The sequence below is a fragment of the Sus scrofa genome, chromosome 6 (assembly GCF_054392235.1).
Source record: "Sus scrofa isolate SSC_HxYL_T2T_F1_AM1 chromosome 6, Sscrofa_HxYL_maternal_Yorkshire_Landrace_v2.0, whole genome shotgun sequence".
Lineage (NCBI taxonomy): Eukaryota > Metazoa > Chordata > Mammalia > Artiodactyla > Suidae > Sus > Sus scrofa.
In genome coordinates, this window is record NC_139388.1 from 46,675,047 (window position 1) to 46,693,877 (window position 18,831).

Consider the following 18,831-nt stretch of genomic DNA (forward strand, 5'->3'; position numbering starts at 1 on the left):
ACCGTGGTGCCAAGTGCGTGGTGAGCTGCGGATGGGCCCCTCGAGAGTGTTTGTGATCCATCGGAAGTGCGCTGTGATTCCTGCCATCGTACTTTTCTCTTTGATTCCAGGTGCACATTACAAAACTTTCAAACTTGAAAACTTCTGTCATTGATTATAATGTTCGAGCTGAAATTTTGTCAACGGGAATGGGCATCGATAACCCTGAACATGTACAGCAACTGAAAAAATTATACCAAGACGCTAAGATGCCAACGTTGGAAGACAGCCTAAGCCAAAATCTGTAAGTGGATTTTTAAAGTTTTTAAAAATTTCGTGGGAGTGTAGTCGATTTACACTGTTGGGCTAATTTCTGCCGTAAGCCAGGCGATTCAGTTATACATGTATATTCTCATGCAGATTCTTTTCGCTTACGGTTTATCACTGGATGGATGTAGTTCCCTGGGCTGTACAGTGGGACCTTGTTATTTATCCATCCTATGCATGATAGTTTGCCTCTGCTAATCTCAAACTCCCAATCCTTCCCCTCTGCCCCATACCCCATCTTCCCCCTTTGGCAACCACAGGTCTGTTCTTTGAGTCTGTTTCATAGTGTATTTTAGATTCTACATGTAAATGATATCACGTGGTATGTGTCTTTCTCTGTCTGACTTAATTCACTTAATATGATAATCTCTGGTTCATTCGTGCTGCTGCAAATGGCATTATTTCATTCTTTTTTATGACTGAGTAATATTCCATTGTATATCTTTCCCATATCTTCTTTATCCATTTGTCTGTCAATGGACATTTAGGTTGCTTGGCTATTGTGAATAGTGCTGCTGTAAACATACGGGTGCATATATCTTTTCGAATTACAGTTTTGTCGGGGTATATGCCCAGGAGTAGGATTGCTGGATCATATGGCAACTCTGTTGATAGCTTTTTTTTTAGGGCTGCACCTGCGGCATGTGGAAGTTCCCAGGCTAGGGGTCGAATTAGAGCTGCAGCAACTGGCCTACACGACAGCCACAGCAATGTCAGAGCCAAGTCATATCTGTAACCAACTCCGCAGCTTGTGGGGCAACTTGCGCTGGATCCTTAACGCACTGAGAGAGGCCAGGGATTGAACCTGCATCCTCATGGACACTAGTTGGGTTCTTAACCAGCTGAGCCACAATGGGAACTCCTATTTTTAGTTTTTGGAGGAACCCCCATACTATTATCCATAGTGGCTGCACCAATTTACATTCCCACCAACAGTGTAGGAGGGGGGTCCCTTTTCTTCACACCCCCTCCAGCATTTGCTATTTGTAGACTTTTTAATGATAGCCATTCTGACCCGTGTGAGGTGGTACCTCATTGCAGTTTTGACTTGCATTTCTCTGATAATTAGTGATGGTGAGCATCTTTGTATGTGCTGTTTGGCCTTAGTATTTTGCTGCAGTAGCTCATCCATCAGTTGTACAGCAGGTAGTGGTTGAACCTTACCCTGAATTCCCCTGCTCTGTTCAAAGCAGCTGCTTTCTTGTGGCTTCACTTACACAGGTCTTCCAGAAGATACTGCTTTCATTAAAGAAGCCTATTATTATTATTATTATTGTTATTATTATTGTTATTTTTAGAGCTGCACCTGCAGTATATGGAGGTTCCCAAGCTAGGGGTTGAATCGGAGCTACAGCCACTGGCCTACACCACAGCCATAGCAACGCAGGATCCGAGCTGCATCTGCAACTTGCACCATACTGTTTTGTGGAACAGTTTTGTGGAAATAGAACTCACAAATGTGATGGACAGATTTTTGGAAAGTAGAAGAGTTTAATGAGTCTCCTTGTCCAAACCCCAGCCCACATTTTTCTTTTTGGTTTAGTATTATAAAACAAATGCTGAATGTATTATTTCACCTGTATCTCTTACAGAATGAATTTTTGTTAGCTGTTTTTGTTTGTTTGTTTGTTTTGTCTTTTTGCCATTTCTTGGGCCGCTCCCGAGGCATATGAAGTTTCCCAGGCCTGGGGTCGAATCAGAGCTGTAGCTGCCAGCCTACACCAGAGCCACAGCAACTCGGGATCCGAGCCATGTCTGCAACCTACACCACAGCTCACAGCAACGCCGGAACCTTAACCCACTGAGCAAGGGCAGGGATCGACCCCGCAACCTCATGGTTCCCTAGTCCGATTTGTTAACCCCTGTGCCACGATGGGAACTCCTTTGTTAGCTTTTTATTGACAGCACACGTACAGAAAAGTACATGCATCCTAAGGGTGGTTTGGTGGATTTTCTGAGCACAGAAACCAGCCCCAGATCAGGAAAGGTGCATGATTCACAGCCACCCCTGTTCCCTCTCCAAGGGCAGCTGCCTTCTGGACACAAAACAGCATGGATAGCTCTTCCTTGGTCGTACTTGGAATGGAATCACGCGGAGTGGCTCTTTCGTATCTGGCTTCTTGAACTGAGCATTTTTTGTGAAATTCATCCACATCACATGTGCCGCTGTGGACCACAGATTCTCCTTGCTGTGTTGTATTCTATGGTATGAATATAGCATCATTTGTTTATCCACTCTGTTGCTGTTGGGAGAAATTTCCAGTTCTGGGCCATTTCTGGTGGCACTTTAAACATTCTCCTGCATGTGCTTTGGTGCCCTTAGGAATGCATCTCTGATGGAATGGAATTGGTGAGTCCTAATTAGAACTACTGCGCAACAGTCTTCCACCAGCAGCGTGTGAGAGGCTGTGGAAGTCACTGAACAAGGACACCAGCAACCTCCAGAGGGGAGGGCAGCACCGCATGTGTGTCCAGAGGACTCACACCAAGAACCCCTTTCAGTCAGGGAGAAAAGGGCAGACACCTCGTAGAAACGGGCAAAAGATTTGAACAGACACTTCACAGTGTCCAATTCATTAATTGCCGAGTAATTAACATATTGAAAGGTGCTCAGACTCATTAGTCATTAGGGAAATGCAAATTAAAACCACAGTGCAGCATGGGACCTAATCAAACTTATAAGGTTTGGCACAGCTAAGGAAACCGTAAACAAAATGAAAAGATAACCTACAGAATGGGAGAAAATATCTGCAAACAGTGCAACTGACAAGGGCTTAATTGCCAAAATATACAAACAACTCCTTTGACTCAATGACAAGAAAAAACCCAATTGAAAAATAGTCAGCAGACCTAAATAGACATTTCTCCAAAGAAGACATTCAAATGGCCAGTAGGCACGTGACAAGATGCTCAGCATTGCTCATTGTGGGAAGTGCAAGTCAAACTACAGTGAGGTAGCACCTCATACCAGTCAGAATGGCCATTATTCTGTCTACAAATAGCAAATGCTAGAGAGGATGTGGAGAAAAGGAAACTCTCCTACAGCGCTGGGAGAAATGTAAATTGGTACAGCCCCTACGAAAAACAGTGTGGAGGTTCCTCAGAAAACTAAAAGTGAGATTACCATATGCTCCTGCCGTCCTACTCCTGGGCATATATCCAAACAGAACTAGAATTCAAAAAGATACATGCACCCCTGTGTTCATAGCATCACAACTCACAATAGCCAAGACATGAAAACAACCTAAATGTCCATCAACAGATGAATGGATTAAGAAGATGTGGTACATACATGCCATGGAGTATTACTCAGCTATAAAAAAAATGAATAATGTCATTTGCTGCAACGTGGATGCAAGTAGAGATTCTCATATTAAGTGAACTCAGAAAGAGACAGATACCATATGATATCACTTACACATGGAATCTAAAATGTGGCACAAATGAACATATCTATGAAACGAACTCACAGACATAGAGAATAGATTTGTGGTTGCCAAGGGATTGCAGAGAGAGTGGGATGGCCTGGGAGTTTGGGGTTAGTAGATGCAAACTAGTACCTTTAGAATGGGTAAGCAATGACATGCTACTGTACAGCACAGGAAACTATATCCAATCTCTTGGGATAGACCATGATTGAAAATAATATTTAAAAAGTGTGTATGTGTGTATTTTTATGACTGAGTCACTTTGCTCAGCAAAAATGGCACAGCACTGTAAATCAACTGTTTGTTTGTTTGTTTGTCTTTTTGTCTTTTCTAGGGCCGCACCCGCGGCACATGGAGGTTTCCAGGCTAGGGGTCTAATTGGAGCTGTAGCCGCCAGCCTACACCACAGCCGCAGCAATGTGGGATCCAAGCCGTGTCTGCGACCCACACCACAGCTCACGGCAATGCCAGGTCTTTAACCCACTGAGTGAGGCCAGGGATCGAACCTGCAACCTAATGATTCCTAGCCGGATTCATTAACCACTGAGGTACAATGGGAACTCCATCAACTGTATTTTAAATTTAAAAGATCCATTGTGTGATAATGGGCCAAAAAAACCCCAACCTGCAGGGCAGCAAACCACTTTTGGCCGTGAGAAATGAGTGGAGGGCACTGTAGAGTGATGGTGAGGATGTGGAGAAACAAAGTTCTTTAAGAACTCCACTGGAGGGCGGTTATCACAGCTAACGAAATTAATGGTACTTTCTTAAATGGAATTTTTTTTTAATCGTGTTAAGTAAAAACATCTGTTAAATATACTTTAGCAGACTTTCTCATTTTTACTTGTTTTTTGGACGTGGGGGAAAATGCGATCAATCACGTTAACTATTTCTTGCGTATATATTGCAGAGGCAGTAAGTACATTCGTATTGTTGTATAACCATCACCAACTCCGGCTCCAGAACTTTTCATCATCCCAAACTGAAACTCTCTACCTATTAAACTGTGGCCCTTATTCTCTCAGCGCCTGGCATCCTCCATGCTCATTTCCGTTTCCATGAATTGATCTACTCTGGGTGCCTTATGTAAATGGAGTCATAACAATATTTGTCCTCTTGTATCTGGCTTATTGCACTTAGCATAATGTTTTCAAGGCTCACATATGTTGTAGCAGGTATCAGAATTTATTTTTTTCTATTTTTATTTTTATTTAATTTTACTTTTTGTAAAATTATTTAATTTTATTTTTTTCTATTTTTATTTTTATTTAATTTTACTTTTTGTCTTTTTTGTCTTTTTAGGGCTGCACCTGAGGTGTATGGAGGCTCCCAGGCTAATCGGAGCTATAGCCGCCGGCCTGCGCCAGAGCCACAGCAACGCAAGATCCGAGCCACGTCTGTGACCTACACCACAGCTCACGGAAATGCCAGATCCTAATCTGCTGAGTGAGGCCAGGGATCGAACCCTCGTCTTCATGGATACTAGTCAGGTTTGTTGACCGCTGAGCCACAACAGGAACGCCTGTCTTTTTTTTCAATTAAAATTTTTGGTCATGTCTGCAGCACGCAGAAGTTCCCTGGGCCAGGGATTCAGTCGGTGCCACAGCAGTGACAAAGCCAAGTTCTTAACCACTGGGGACCAGGGAACTCCAGAATTTCTGTCCTTTTTAAGGCTGGAAAATATTCTGTTGTTTTGGCTTTTGTTTATCCTTTGATCTGTCAGTGGACATTTGGCTCTTGTGAATAGTGCTTGTGAATAAACTTCAGTGTACTACTATCTGTTCAAGTTCCTGCTTTCTGGTCTTTTGGAATTTCTGGGTCATATGACAATTCCATATTAATATTTGAACTGCCAGAAGTGGGTCCTGCTTTGGCATGCCCATGGCTTTCTAAGAGCCGTCCAGCGTACTGCTTTCGAATGTCCTGATTTGGAGTGAGCCTCCCCCACTTCTCCTCCAGGCCTCAGATGGTCTGTGTGTCTCCTTGCCCGTCCTGTCTGTGGGTCTGTAATGGCCTAGAATTTCTGAGCAGTGCCCACAGCTGTCCCACCTGTGTTCCGAGTTTTGTGAAACAAAGACAAAGCATCTTGCCTTAGTCCCTCAGGTAGCCCCTAGACGGATTAGAATGGGCTACACAGTATTTCACAGATGAACCCTGCTCTGCCCTCTCTGGATTCTGGGTGGGGGAATAGGAAGTTGGTCTGACGACCTCTGCTGGTTGTTCAGGGTATCAGCGGGGAAATGGGAACCTGCAGCTTCAAAGTTAAGTGATATGGGGAGCTCCCTGCTGGCTCAGTGGGTTAAGGATCCAGTATTGTCACTGCTGTGGTTGCGGGTTCAGTCCCTAGCCCTGGAACTTCCTCACGTCATGGGTGTGGCAAAAAAAGTTAGGTCATATGAAAGCAATTTTATTTTGGCAACTGAGTCACTTTATTTATCGGATGATGGGCATCTGTGAGGGCCCGCCTCATGCTAGGAGGCACTTCACAGCACGGCCTTGCTGGCCTGTCTCCCTCTTCTCTGATCTGCCATTTTGCTCTGTGAGTATTTTGGTAGCAAGATGCTGGAATATTTCTTCCGTCTGACTTGGTTTTTGTTGACGTAGGTAACAGATAAATACTTTTAATTCAAGTTGCTATTAGGTGAAATTGAAATTTTAAAACTCCTTCGTTTGTTCAGGAAATATTTATTGAGTATCTCCTGGAAAAGCAGTAGTGAGCACAAGGCATGCAGGGCCAGTTCATGCGGTAGAAGAGAGGCGGATGATGAGCGGGTTACAGAGGTGCACAGCGGGTCAGATGGTGGTGTGAGGTGGAGCAGGTTAATGCAGAGGGAAGACAGGCTGAGAGGGTGCGCAGCCAGCGGAGACACAGGAGGTGAGGCCTGATCCGGGTCGGTGTCAAGGTGAAGACTCGGGTGGGAGAGGGAAGCCTGGGTCATTCGTTGGCTCTAAGAACAGGGAGGAAGGTACAGTGACCAGAGCAGCACAGGAGGGGAGAGTCTCGGTGTGAAGGTTGGAGCAGTCCCGGGGGGCAGATCTTGTTGGACCCTGTGGCCGTTGCAAGTGGCAGGCTCCTCCTCTGAGAAGGTGGCACTGAGAGAGGGTTTTGAGCACAGGATTGGCTTAATCAGAACATCTTGGGTTGCTGTGTTGAGAACAGGCTGGAGTCGGGGACAGAGTCTGTGTCCAGCATTCAGGACAGGATGACTGCGGCTCGGATTCGGGGGCTTTGGGGATGTGAGAAGCTGCTGGAAGCTGGATGCTGGACCAGGGCCCCAAAGAGCCCTGGGCCTCTCAGGCTGAGAGATGGGGGGCAGCAGGGACATGGGGGAGGAGCCTCAGAAGGAGCAGCCGTGGTTGGTTGGAGGGAGCATGGAACACCGCCTTCCATGCCACAGGCTTCATGCGTGTTAGGCAGAAGTCCCCTCGATGACACTCAGGCACACTCCCAATCCCGCAGGTGTGTGTGTGTGTGTGTGTGTGTGTGTGTGTGTGTGTGTGTGTACATGCATTTGTACATGTTCGCTCCTTTAGGCTTGAATTATCTCAAAGAGAATGCATGAAAAATGAATTGCATTGTTGCCGAGACCAGCTTAGCAGGTTGGGGCTGAAGATTGGGTGCTGTGAAACTTAAGGAAAAAAGTTAACATAAAACAAGACACAGAGACATTTATCTTAAGTAAAGGTGGGAACCGGGGGACTCAAGGTCTCAGGAACCAAGAGCCCTGCCTCAAGAAACCACACTACTTTTATTGTGCTCTTGAGGATGACATCAAGTGAGGAGGGGGTTGTAGGTGCAGGATATAGGGTTTTTTAATTTTATTTTATAAGTTCTTTTATTATTTTAAAAGTCATATAGCCAGTTGCTGATTAAGCTTTTATTCTGACCTTTAGGCGTTTAACAGTCATTAGCATTTGAGGAAGCTTGGCATCAGCTCTCTATGCACAGCATTCTAGGGAATCACCATTGTGCTTCCATAGACCGTGTGCCTATCTGCAGCAACCCAGCGTGCCTAGGTTTGCACCTCGGTTCTCCTTGCTGATGCATATCCTGCTAACGACCCCTCATAAACCCCTTGGGGCCATGAGGCTCCTCTTTCTTTTGTTCTTAGGACATATCATGCTGTGCACACAGCGTTCCAATCTGCACAGGTCCGATTGCCTAGACCAATGCCTTACGTCCTCATTCAGCTGATCCTATGAATAAACTTATGGCCTTTAGGTCTTTGCGCTTAAGTTTAAGTCATTTGCCAGCACTGTGACTGTTTTTCAAGCAGGAAGATGGGGTAAAGTAAAGCAGGACAAGATGAAATTTTCAGCAAAGAGGCTAAGAAAATATGGTAGAAACATGTCTCATGACACATTGTCACCCATGAGGAAGGAAATTGGTGGTTGGGGAACCTCTGTTGAAAGGGAGATTTTTCACTGTGGAGACCTTTCTGTTTAAAAACATTGAACCACGTGAATGTGGTGGTTACCTAATCAAAAGAACACAATTTAAAAATTTTTATGAGAACGAGACAGTCTTCTATGTACTGATCTAGAGTAATCTCTGGTCATTAAGTACAATAAAATAAGGGGTGGAAAAGCGAATGTAGCAGGTTCCTGTGTGTTTAAACTGTGTGTGTGGGAGTTCCCGTCGTGGCGCAGTGGTTAACGAATCCGACTAGGAACCATGAGGTTGCGGGTTCGGTCCCTGGCCTTGCTCAGTGGGTTAACGATCCGGCGTTGCCGTGAGCTGTGGTGTAGGTTGCAGACGCGGCTCGGATCCCGCGTTGCTGTGGCTCTGGCGTAGGCCAGTGGCTACAGCTCCGATTCAACCCCTAGCCTGGGAACCTCCATATGCCGCGGGAGCGGCCCAAGAAATAGCAAACAACAAAAGACAAAAAGACAAAAGACCAAAAAAAAAAAAAAAAAAAAAAAAACCAACTGTGTGTATGTTTGTTAGATAGAAAGATACAGATGGCAATGTTTGCTTTTTCATGCAAAAAAAACTTATAGAAGTAGTTCCAAACTGGTAAAGGAGTGTCTCCAAGAAGCTAGGGCAGGAGAGAAAAGGAGATGGCTTTTTATTTTCTCCCCTTTTATCCTCTTTGAAGTGGGCCATGGATATACTATTCTCAGTGGGTTAAGGATCCAGTATTGTCACTGCTGTGGTTGCAGGTTCAATCCCTAGCCCCAGAAGATCCGCATGTCATGGGTGTAGCAAAAAAAGTTATGTCATATGAAAGGAATTTTATTTTGGTAAATGAGTATTTATCAGATGATGGGCATGGATCATCTGCTCTCACCCAGTGCCGGGGCACTGCCATGCACAGAGCTGGCTGCGCTGCCCATCATCCCTACCTGAGCCATGAGCTCTGTGAGGCCCGCCTCATGCTGGGAGGTGCTTCACAGCGCGGTCTTGCTGGCCAGCCTCTCTCTTCTCCCTGGGAGGTCCCTGTAGAGAGCCCGTCTCTTCCTCTCAGAGTTAACCTCTGCTTCTTCTATCCAGGATGCCGCCTTCAGCAGCTGATGCTGTTGGTCCGCAGAGCACAGGGCCAGAGAGAGGTGCCGACTCCGAGACAGACTCAGAAAACCAAAAGCAGGGTTGGTAATTTACAAGTTGGTTAACTTAAAATCATTAATGTTTGGAAATTGTCTAAGGTTTAGGCTTTCCACTTCTGGATGAATTAGAGGTGACAAACCGGTATTACCTAACTTTGTCTTTTTGACAATTCAGGTTTCCGTTTTTTGCTGCCTTTTTTTAATTGTTTTTTTTTTAAATTTTTTTAATGATTTTAATTTTTCCATTATAGTTGTTTTACAGTGTTTTGTCTATTTTCTACAGTACAGCAAGGTGACCCAGCCACACACACACATATATACATTCTTTTTCTCCCATTATCCTCCATCATGCTCCATCATAAGTGACTAGATGTGGTTCTCTGTGCTGTATGGCAGGATCTCATTGCTCATCCACTCCAGAGGCAATAGTTGCATCTGTTAACCCCAGAGTCCCAGTCCATCCCAATCCCTCCTCCCCCTCGGCAACCACAAGTCTCTTCTCCAAGTTTTTGGTGCCTTTTTTCCTTTTTGTTACTTGAGGTATAATGCTCATCCACTGAAGTGCACAGATCTTAAGTGTATAGCCCATCAGAATGTGTTACGTGTATGCGTGTGTATCAGCCACACCTGGATCAAGCCAGGCTGCTGAACGTCTCCAGAACCCCAGTGGTCTCCCTGATGCATCTGCCCTGTCTGTGACCCTTCCTAGTGACCCCTGCTTTGACCTCTGTCACCATCAGTTTTGCTGAATTAGAAGCCCCTTGGTATACACTCTTATGGCTTCTTTCACTCTGCGTTACATCTGTGAAATTCACTGAGATTATTTCAAGTAGCAGTGGTGCCTTTTTTTTTTTATTGCTGAATTGTATTCTGTGATGGAACATACTACAATTGATCTGTTTGCCTGTTGATAAACATTGAGGTTGTTTTCAGTTTTTGAATGTTGTTATTAAAACTGCTTATAAACATTTTTGCCCAAGTCTTTGGAAGCTTCAAGATGTTTTAGATTTAGAATTTAAATTGCATTGTTTTAAGAAATGTCATGCTCAGCAGTGGTTCCTTGCGTGTGTATTGGCTGCTGTTCTGAAAGTCCCCTTTAGTGGGCTCCTAGCAGGTTAGGGAAGCAGACACGCTGGAGCATTTGTGTCCTGCAGCCAACAATTTTAAAATTTACTCCTGATTCTTTAATTTTTTTTTAGTGATTTTTATTTTTTCCATCATAGCTGGTCTGATTGTTTAATTTTAACATTTGTCAAGGCAGATGTTTGTTTTATTAGTATAATATTTGATTAGTTTTACAAAGTGAGGTGCATTTTAATTTTTTAAAAATTATTCTTTACAATTGGATACTTTGGTCACTGTGAAATTTATACTCTAGTTCCTCAACTAAAAGTTGCATAAAATTCAAAATACATATATGTACACACATAAATTGTGGAGTCACATATAAATAACCTATAGGAAAATTTGACTTTTTGTACAGAAGCTTTACCTGAAAACCCTGGCGATGCTTCCAGCAACAAAACTGCAGAGCCTCCGAAAAGGTGCGCACCACACTGGGATCTTCTTTCCTCCGTCCTTGCCTAGTGAATGAACTGAGATGAGTGGATAATGCCCTTCCTTTTCTTGTAGCTTCCACCCACAAATAAAGTGGTTCCAGAAAGAGGACGTGGTCATACTGAAGATAAAAATAAGGAATGTAAAAGATTACAGATGTAAATACTTTAGAGACAGAGTGGTTTTCAGGTGGGTGTAGGTATTGCTTATAAAGTAAACCAGAAGTAATTTCTAACATTTTAGAAGGCTGAGTTTATTTCTTTTTGTAAATCTAGTGCCTGGGTGGGAGAGAAACTGTACTTGGCTGATATGGAGCTGCAGGCCAGCATCATTAAAGACGACTGCAAATGCATAATTAAAAACGATGAACCGATCATCACTCTTGCAAAAGAGAAAAGGGAGCCTTGGTGCGGCTTGCTCAAACAGAGGGTGAGTGGAAGTCAGCCGCGCCTGGTCCTAGCTCCCTGAGTGTGTTTTATTTTCTCACGTAACGTAAGCTCTCATGTTGAACAGAATCCTAACGTGGCTTTTGATTTTGACCACTGGGAAGACTGTGACGAGGATAAAGAGGAGAGCCACTTTTGCACGGGTAAGAGGGGGCACACCCTAGAGGAGTCCTAGGTCCTGAGCACCTCGGGGTGGACGCAGACAAGTTGCTCGGCTGATTGCAGAACTGTGGCCTCTGTGGAAATGGGCCCATTAGTGTAAAGCCTTAGGAATTAGTTTTCTCCTTGTGGTCGATCTTGGTGCCAAACGTTTTGCTTTGAGGAGGTATCAACTCTTGGTTGTAAGCCAAGAGCTATAACACTTATAACACTTTTACAAACATTTCTCTTAGGAAAACAATTTAGTCCTAAGCAGGCAAAATTCATCTGCTCATTTCTTGCTTAAAATGGTGAAAATATAAACTAAGTCACAAAATATTAGAGCTAGAACCTAAGGGGCTTTTTCTGCAATGACCAAAATTATTGCGGGGGGGGGGGCGCGGCAAGATGTACTATTTAATCTATAATTATCCACATAATTTCAATAAATATCTAACTCTTTTAGTTGTAAATTCTAAAAACCCGTCTTGCCAAGTGGCAGAGGTGGTTGAGACCAGTGACAGATCTTCGGAGGAAGATGCCAGTGACAGTGAATGAGAATGGGAATCGCAACGTGCACCGCGGCCGGAGGACTCTGAACAGGAGCGGACACGGCTCTGTGACTGAGGCTGAGGAGCTGGGCAGTCACGCACAAACCTTTTGTCACCTCAGAAAGTATGACTGAGTGTCACCTTGTGGTGCTGGGATTAGTAGGGATGAGAAATTCTTGAGTGTTTGAAAAGCAGGCTGATGATGAGACTGGAAGGAAGCGGGAGGCAGAGGCCCAAACACGGCCCAGCCCTGCGCCTCTCGTTTGAAGCCTGCCTGGGCACCCCGTGGAATTTGGGTAAAGACTCGCACTGTTGGGTGTTAGGGTTTTTTTGTTGTTGTTGCTGTTCCTCTTCATTGAGACCTGTGTTTGGCACCTTCTTAAACTCCGCTCTCGGGCGTATGGATGGAGGTTTGTGACAATTCATGCTCAGTGCAGCTTAACAGGCCTCTTCAAGCGGGAGGTGGTTGGAATCGGGCATAGCTGTCCTGCGCCAGCGCTCCCACTGTGCTCTGGATGTTGACAGCCACCCAGGGCGAGGTTGCGTCTTGTCAGGAGATAGTCCGAGGATGGGGAGGGGGTTGCCTCGGCAGTGGCAGCCTGACCCAGGGCTTTCTGGAAGTAAAGCGAGTGCTTCTGCAGATCCCTCTGCGCCTGCGGAATCCTGGGCAAGCAGGGCACAGGTTCTCGCCTGTGGACACAGAAAAGGACGTGTGGGGTGCCTGGAGGTGACCCGCAGCACACCTGAACGTGGTGAGCCCTGAACACCTCAGGACCCCATCCCGGGGTGAGGCTGTGGTGCCCAGGGTCACGAGGTCATCAGGAAAGGTGTATTGTCCTTTCCGCTTAAGTGTGGGAACACCCCGAGCCTGACTTCACATTAACTGAGCAAGTTAGAAAGAGCAGCTGTTGGGAAGGTTACAGCCTGCATGTGCTGCTTCAGTGCGCACTTGGAGGCTTTGCCTAGAGGTGGAAAAGAACGCTGATTGGGTCCGACTATTGGGATGGACCCCAAGATCTTTGTTCTTCTTCTCTTTTTTTTTGTCTTTTTGCCTTTTCTAGGGCCTCTTCCCGCGAGTCTTTGTTCTTTTTATACATCAGAAAGCACCTGCCCAAATCCATGTATATCTCGGGTCTAAGCTACCACCTTGAGTGGGCAGTAAACTCATGTCATGTCCCATGAGCAGGTGTGGGTCACCCCTGGCTCTCAGTTTCCTCATCTGTAAACAAAACAAAACAAACAAACAAACAAAAAAACCAAAAACAGCAGTTCTACTCCTCGTGGGGTCTGGCCTTGGGCGGCGAGGGGTGGGAGTGGTGCTGCTGGGCTGGGTGAGGCCACTGCCCTCTGGTGGGTGGACGTGGCGTCCAGCCTGGACAGCTGCCGGGAGTGCGTCCTTGCCGCTGCCGACTCCCGTGGGTTGCAGCCTCTGGCAGATGGGCACTTGCAGCATACGTACGGTGAATGATGTTCCTTTTTCTTGGCTAAATTGGGCAAGCTCTTCGGGAAATGTGAAGGTCCCGTGTCTTTGCCAGCAAAGGTTCTGATTCTCTGAAGCTCTTGTAATGTCAGGTATGTCTGTAGATAAAGCTTTGCTCCCACGGGGGAGGCCTCCAAGCTGCTCTGCTCTCCCTGTACGCTGGCTCCTGTTGTCTCTTTCATAAAATGTAGCAAATAACAGCAAACAGTAGAGCGCACAGGTGTGTTCCCCACGTATGCATGTGGGGGTCCTGCTGCACAGGTGTGTTCCCCATGTACGAGTGTGGGGGTCCTGCTCTCAAAGAGGATGCAGGGCCGATTCCCTCGCGTGGCTCGCCAAGAGCTAAATGAAAGTGCTGGGCAGAGGAGGGCTGCATGTTTAAATCTCCATTACTTTTTTCAGATGCTTAAATTTACGGCTGAAGTTCTAACATTTGGTAAAACATAGCACACTGACTTGTGAAATGTAAACAATTTCTAATTTTTTTTGTTGTCTACTATTAATATGCACTGATTTGGTTTTGGGGGGAAATTTCTGAAATGCAAGGTAAAAGTACTTTCTGTGCTTCTAAAATTGCTCACCTCCTTAGTTGTGTGGAGGTCTGTTGCAGCATATCAATAAAAGTTCAGTGTTTTCATGGGCATGTCACTTTTTCCGTTTTTAAGGCAGTGTTTTGTCAGGGTGCTCCCCAAGGGCCAGACGCAGAAGAGTATTTTGTCCACCACCCTGTCCGGGTTGCCAGGAGTGCCCGGGAGGGCTGCCAGGGACCCTGTGAAGGAGGGCCCCTCGGGGACACAGGCTGCAGATGGTTGTGGACTGTCAGCTTTACGTGGGGGGCCTTGACATCCAGCCTGGGACAGACCAGCCACGGGCATCCCAGGTGAAATGGGGGAATGGGAGGGGTCGGGAGTAAAGCATTTGTACTTTAGAGCTTTAAAAATCCATTTCAGGAGTTCCCATCATGGCGCAGTGGTTAACGAATCTGACCAGGAACCATGAGGTTGCGGGTTCGGTCCCTGCCCTTGCTCAGTGGGTTAATGATCCCGCGTTGCCGTGAGCTGTGGTGTAGGTTGCAGACGCGGCTCAGATCCCGCGTTGCTGTGGCTCTGGGGTAGGCCAGTGGCTACAGCTCCGATTAGACCCCTAGCCTGGGAACCTCCATATGCCACAGGAGCGACCCAAGAAATAGCAAAAAGACCAAAAAAAAAAAAAAAAAATCCATTTCACTCACAGCAGATGTTTCGCCAATTTTATATATAAAAATACGTGTATAAATATATAGGTATATATGTATAAAATGTGTGTGTATATACATGTACACACATACACACCTATGGTACTGATCACTGGGTTCCAAGGATACTGTTTACTGAGGAGATGTGATGTCCCCTCCCCCTTTTTGTCCTTTAGGGCCGCACACACACGGCATATGGAGGTTCCCAGGCTAGGGGTCTAATCGGAACTGTAGCTGCCGGCCTACACCCCAGCCACAGCAACATGGGATCCGAGCCGTGTCTGCAGCCTACACCACAGCTCACAGAGCGAGGCCAATGATGGAACCCACGTCCTCATGGATGCTAGTCAGGTTCGCTAACTGCTGAGCCAGGAGGGAGCTCCGTGACGTACCCCTTGGGAAGGAGTCACCGCGTGGTGGGGTCGCTCTGTTTCAGACCTTCCCTGGCCACCTGCCTTCTGCCAGGTTACATCCTTGCTGCTGATACCCTCAGCAGACACCCACCCCGCGCATTAAGGATGGCTAAAAATAACGGTATCAAACACATGTGAATGCTTTTTTTTTTTTCTTAAAAACATCAGGAAGAAATAGCCACAAATACTGCTTACAAAAATAAATTTCATCACAGCTTGGACTTGGCCCTGGGAGGCTGAGCTTGTTACTCTGGTGGTTCCTCCGGGGGGACGACTTCCATGAGCATCTGGAGGTGCATGGTGAGCGGCTCTGGAGTGAAGACGATCAGATGGAAAACCGCAATTAGAAGTCAGCCTCGCCTCCCCTACTGCTGCAGGCTCATCTCCTCCTTGGTGGGTGTGTTTCCTGTCAGAGCCCAGGCCCAGGGGACCAGGTGGGTGGAGGCGGGCAGACCGCCCCGGGGGCCGGGGGCCAGGGGCCGTGGTGGTTCTTTAGGGGTAAGTTATTTCCTGCTAAAGTACTGGGAACCTACGCAATGCCTTCCTGCCCCCAAACCATTCGTAGGAAAAACATGAATGCCTCAGTTATGCGTGTATATTTACCTACCACTGACCAAGGGTTGAATACTTAGTCTGAAGTCACTCGGTCTGCATCTTGTTTAAAATACAGGTTGTTCATTCTTTTCACCTCCTTAATTCTAACTTCTTATCGGTTTTTATAGGGAACAGCTTGGCTAAATATTTTAAAGCTGAGAAATAAGACACATTTGGGGCCTTTAGGTTGTGAGTCCATCTGGGCTAAATTCCCTGTCAATATGATCAAATCCAAGTTCATTTTCAGAGTCTCAGGTAAAAGTGGCTGTTTCTCTGAAAGTCATACCTTTTCTTTTGTTTCTGTAGCAGTGTGCCTGCAACCCCTCTCAGCTGAGGGCTTTGAGGTTGGGGTTCGGGGAACTAGTTCAAGAAAGGCGTAAAGGCCTTGGGAAGCAGTAAAGCCGTGTTCTGGTTTCACTCTGTTAACGTAAAACAGATCTCTCTTGCTTGTAACACCCCTGTCACCAGACTTCCAAGGTGAGGACAGGGAGGCAGAAGGGCTGGGAGCAGGCCCTCTCTGTTCCTGCTGGCTCCGTCTGAGAGCAGGTCTCAGGGTCGGCTCTGCTGCCTTTCAATTGGGTTTCGCCTTTTGGTACCTTTACCTCTCTCAGAGAGAGATGTATATAAATAAAAACCACGTAGGAGGGAGTTCCTATTGTGGTGCAGTGGAAAAACCTGACTAGTATCCATGAGGACACGGTCTCGATCCCTGGCCCCGCTCAGTGGGTTAAGGATCCGGTGTTGCCGTGGCTGTGGTGTAGGCCAGCAGCCGTAGCTCCAATTCAACCCCTAGCTTGGGAACTTGCATATGCAGTGGTGTGGCCCTAAAAAGCAAAAAACAAACAAAAAACCCACATAGGAGTGCCTGAGGAGGTGATGGTACTTTTATGTGGAGACAGGCTGAAGGAGAAAGAAGGCGGCAGGTGTTTATTTGTTTTCTTTTTACAGATGCACCTGCAGCATATGGAAGTTCCAGGGCTAGGGTTCTAATTGGAGCTACAGCTGCCAGCCTATGCCACAGCCACACCGGATCCAACTACATCTGTGACTACACTACAGCTTGAACCATGCCAGATTCTTAACCCACTGAGCAAGGCCAGGGATCAAACCCACATCCTCACAGACACTATATTGGGTTCTTCACCTGCTGAGCCACAATGGAAACTCCAGGAGGAGGCAGAATTTTAGTCACACTTACTGTAATATTAAGTGGCTGCTGTACAGATCCAGGATGAGGCTTTCACAGTCCACCCCTGCCTTCGGGGAACTCGGGTTAGGATGAGAGAGACTAGGCAAGGCCGTGCATCGCTGCTGGCCTGGGGAGGAGGCTCAGGAGCCTGGCAGGCTTCTGTGAGTGGAGTGCCCTGCGGTTGGGTGTACCACGTGTGTAGAATAACACACCATGAGTGTAGCACACACTCAGGGGTCCCCTCTCATGTATTTTGCCATTGCTGCTTTTTTTTTTTTTTTTTCCCCAAAAGGAAAGCGGCTAACACAGCCAAACTTTTCGACAGTGTCCTAAAGGAGACAAAGCACCAGTACTGCAGAGTGAAGAGCAGAAGCTGTGGCCTTGGCATTGGAGGCCCAGGTCCCCATCCCAGCTCTCCCTTTGGATGTCTCTCTGGGATGCTGCTGAGCTTCCCAGATGACGTCTGTATATCTGGCAAAAAACGGTGCTTTGGGGGTGGGATGTCGATGTCACAATGTGAATATGTGCTCTCACTACTGGCCTGTGCCCTTAATGGCTAAGATGGGAGTTTCCATTGTGGTGCAGTGGGTTAAGAATTCCTGCAGTGGCTCGGGTTGCTGCAGAGGTGTGGGTTAGATCCTCAGCCTAGCACAGTGGGTTAAAGGATCTGGCATTGCTGCAGCTGCGCTATAAGCTGCTGCTGTGGCTCAGATTCAGTCCCTGGTCCATATGCCTCAAGTGTGGCCATTAAAAAAAAAAAAAAAAAAAAAAAAGGCTAAGATGCTGTGTGTACATTACATTTAAAAAGGAAAAAAAAAAAAAAGGAAAAGTGGTGCTTTCTCTTCCTGCTTGTTACGGTGTTGATGGGAACAAAAGAAGAGGCCACAAGTTGGACCCCAGAGGGCCACTGAGGCGAAGGGGTCAGGCGTCCTCCCAAAGAGGAGGTGAAATTTGTTAGCTGCATGAGCTCCTGTGACGAGCATCTTGGACGGGGGTCTGATGGGGCTGCAGGATGCGGGGCCTGTCTTGCTTCACTGACAGCAAGGCCATCCCTCGGTGGATACTTACTTGAGATTTTCTGAGCCCATCCGAACTTATAGCGGACGAACAGGAAGTAAAAGATGAGGCCGCTCAGCATAAATAGCACACAGTAGAGATACTCCCACGCGGGCATGCTGATGATTGGAGCCAACACCAGGAACAGGGACAAGAGAGTCACCACGACGGGGATGACGATGGGCACCTGCAGGCAGGGCAATGCGCGGTCAGGATTTGGCCTTGTGCGTTCGTCTTCTTTTTGAACACTTTCCTTCAAAACAGAACACTGAGGAGTTCCCGTCATGGCTCAGCAGAAATGAATCCAACTAGGAACCATGAGGTTGCAGGTTTGATCCCTGGCCTCGCTCAGTGGGTTAAAGATCCGGCGTTGCCGTGAGCGGTGGTGTGGGTCGCAGACACAGCTCGGATCCCGAGTGGCTGTGGCTGTGGCGTAGGCCGGCAGCTACAGCTCCGATTAGACCCCCTAGCCTGGAATCTCCATGTGCCTCAGGTGCAGCTCTAAAAAAGACAAAAGACACACACACACACAAAATAAAAATAACAACACTGAGAGAGGAAGAAAAATATGATGAACTCCATGGACTGCCCCCCTCCGGTTTCAGTCATTCGTATGTAATATTGCCAGCCTTATTGCTCCTATTCTTTTTTTCCTTTTCCACGGAATATAAAGGAAATGCCGTCACGTCATTTTACCTGTAAAATATTCATTACCCATCTCTGACAAGGACTTGATGCTTTTAATATGTTTCCTCCTCTCTTGATCTCACCATTCATTTGTTGTGGAATTGAATGGTTTATCCTGTAGAGTGTCTGCCTTCTAGCTTTGCCTGATAACTTGCTCCTGTATCACTCCTGTTGCCTGTAAACTGGTAGCGAGATCTGGAGGCAC

General features: G+C 46.6%; 2 protein-coding genes across 10 annotated transcripts in view; one reads left to right on the forward strand and one right to left on the reverse strand.

Annotated features, from left to right (window-relative positions):
* Positions 1 to 14,090, forward strand: part of TDRD12 (tudor domain containing 12) — a 78,499-nt gene extending 64,409 nt beyond the window's left edge. For 3 of the 7 annotated variants that reach the window (XR_014805977.1, XR_014805981.1, XR_014805979.1), the window contains 8 exons: positions 111 to 283; positions 2,331 to 2,512; positions 9,229 to 9,323; positions 10,765 to 10,825; positions 10,914 to 11,027; positions 11,114 to 11,267; positions 11,352 to 11,427; positions 11,889 to 14,090. Coding sequence is in view for 2 of the 7 variants with exons in the window: in XM_021094274.2 (XP_020949933.2) it covers positions 111 to 283; positions 9,229 to 9,323; positions 10,765 to 10,825; positions 10,914 to 11,027; positions 11,114 to 11,267; positions 11,352 to 11,427; positions 11,889 to 11,980 (765 nt within the window). In the remaining 5 variants the exon portion in view is untranslated. The remainder of the gene's footprint in view (positions 1 to 110; positions 284 to 2,330; positions 2,513 to 9,228; positions 9,324 to 10,764; positions 10,826 to 10,913; positions 11,028 to 11,113; positions 11,268 to 11,351; positions 11,428 to 11,888) is intronic. The other 4 variants (XR_014805980.1, XM_021094274.2, XM_021094276.2 and 1 more) reach the window with 2 other exon arrangements.
* A 1,149-nt stretch (positions 14,091 to 15,239) lies between these two features.
* SLC7A9 (solute carrier family 7 member 9) overlaps positions 15,240 to 18,831 on the reverse strand; it is a 37,161-nt gene continuing 33,569 nt past the window's right edge. The window contains exons 12-13 of one of the 3 annotated variants that reach the window (XR_014804728.1): positions 16,722 to 18,126; positions 15,240 to 16,469 (exon numbers count right to left, since the gene is read on the reverse strand). Coding sequence is in view for 2 of the 3 variants with exons in the window: in XM_021093176.2 (XP_020948835.1) it covers positions 15,346 to 15,410; positions 17,952 to 18,126 (240 nt within the window). In the remaining variant the exon portion in view is untranslated. 3 annotated transcript variants of the gene reach the window in all.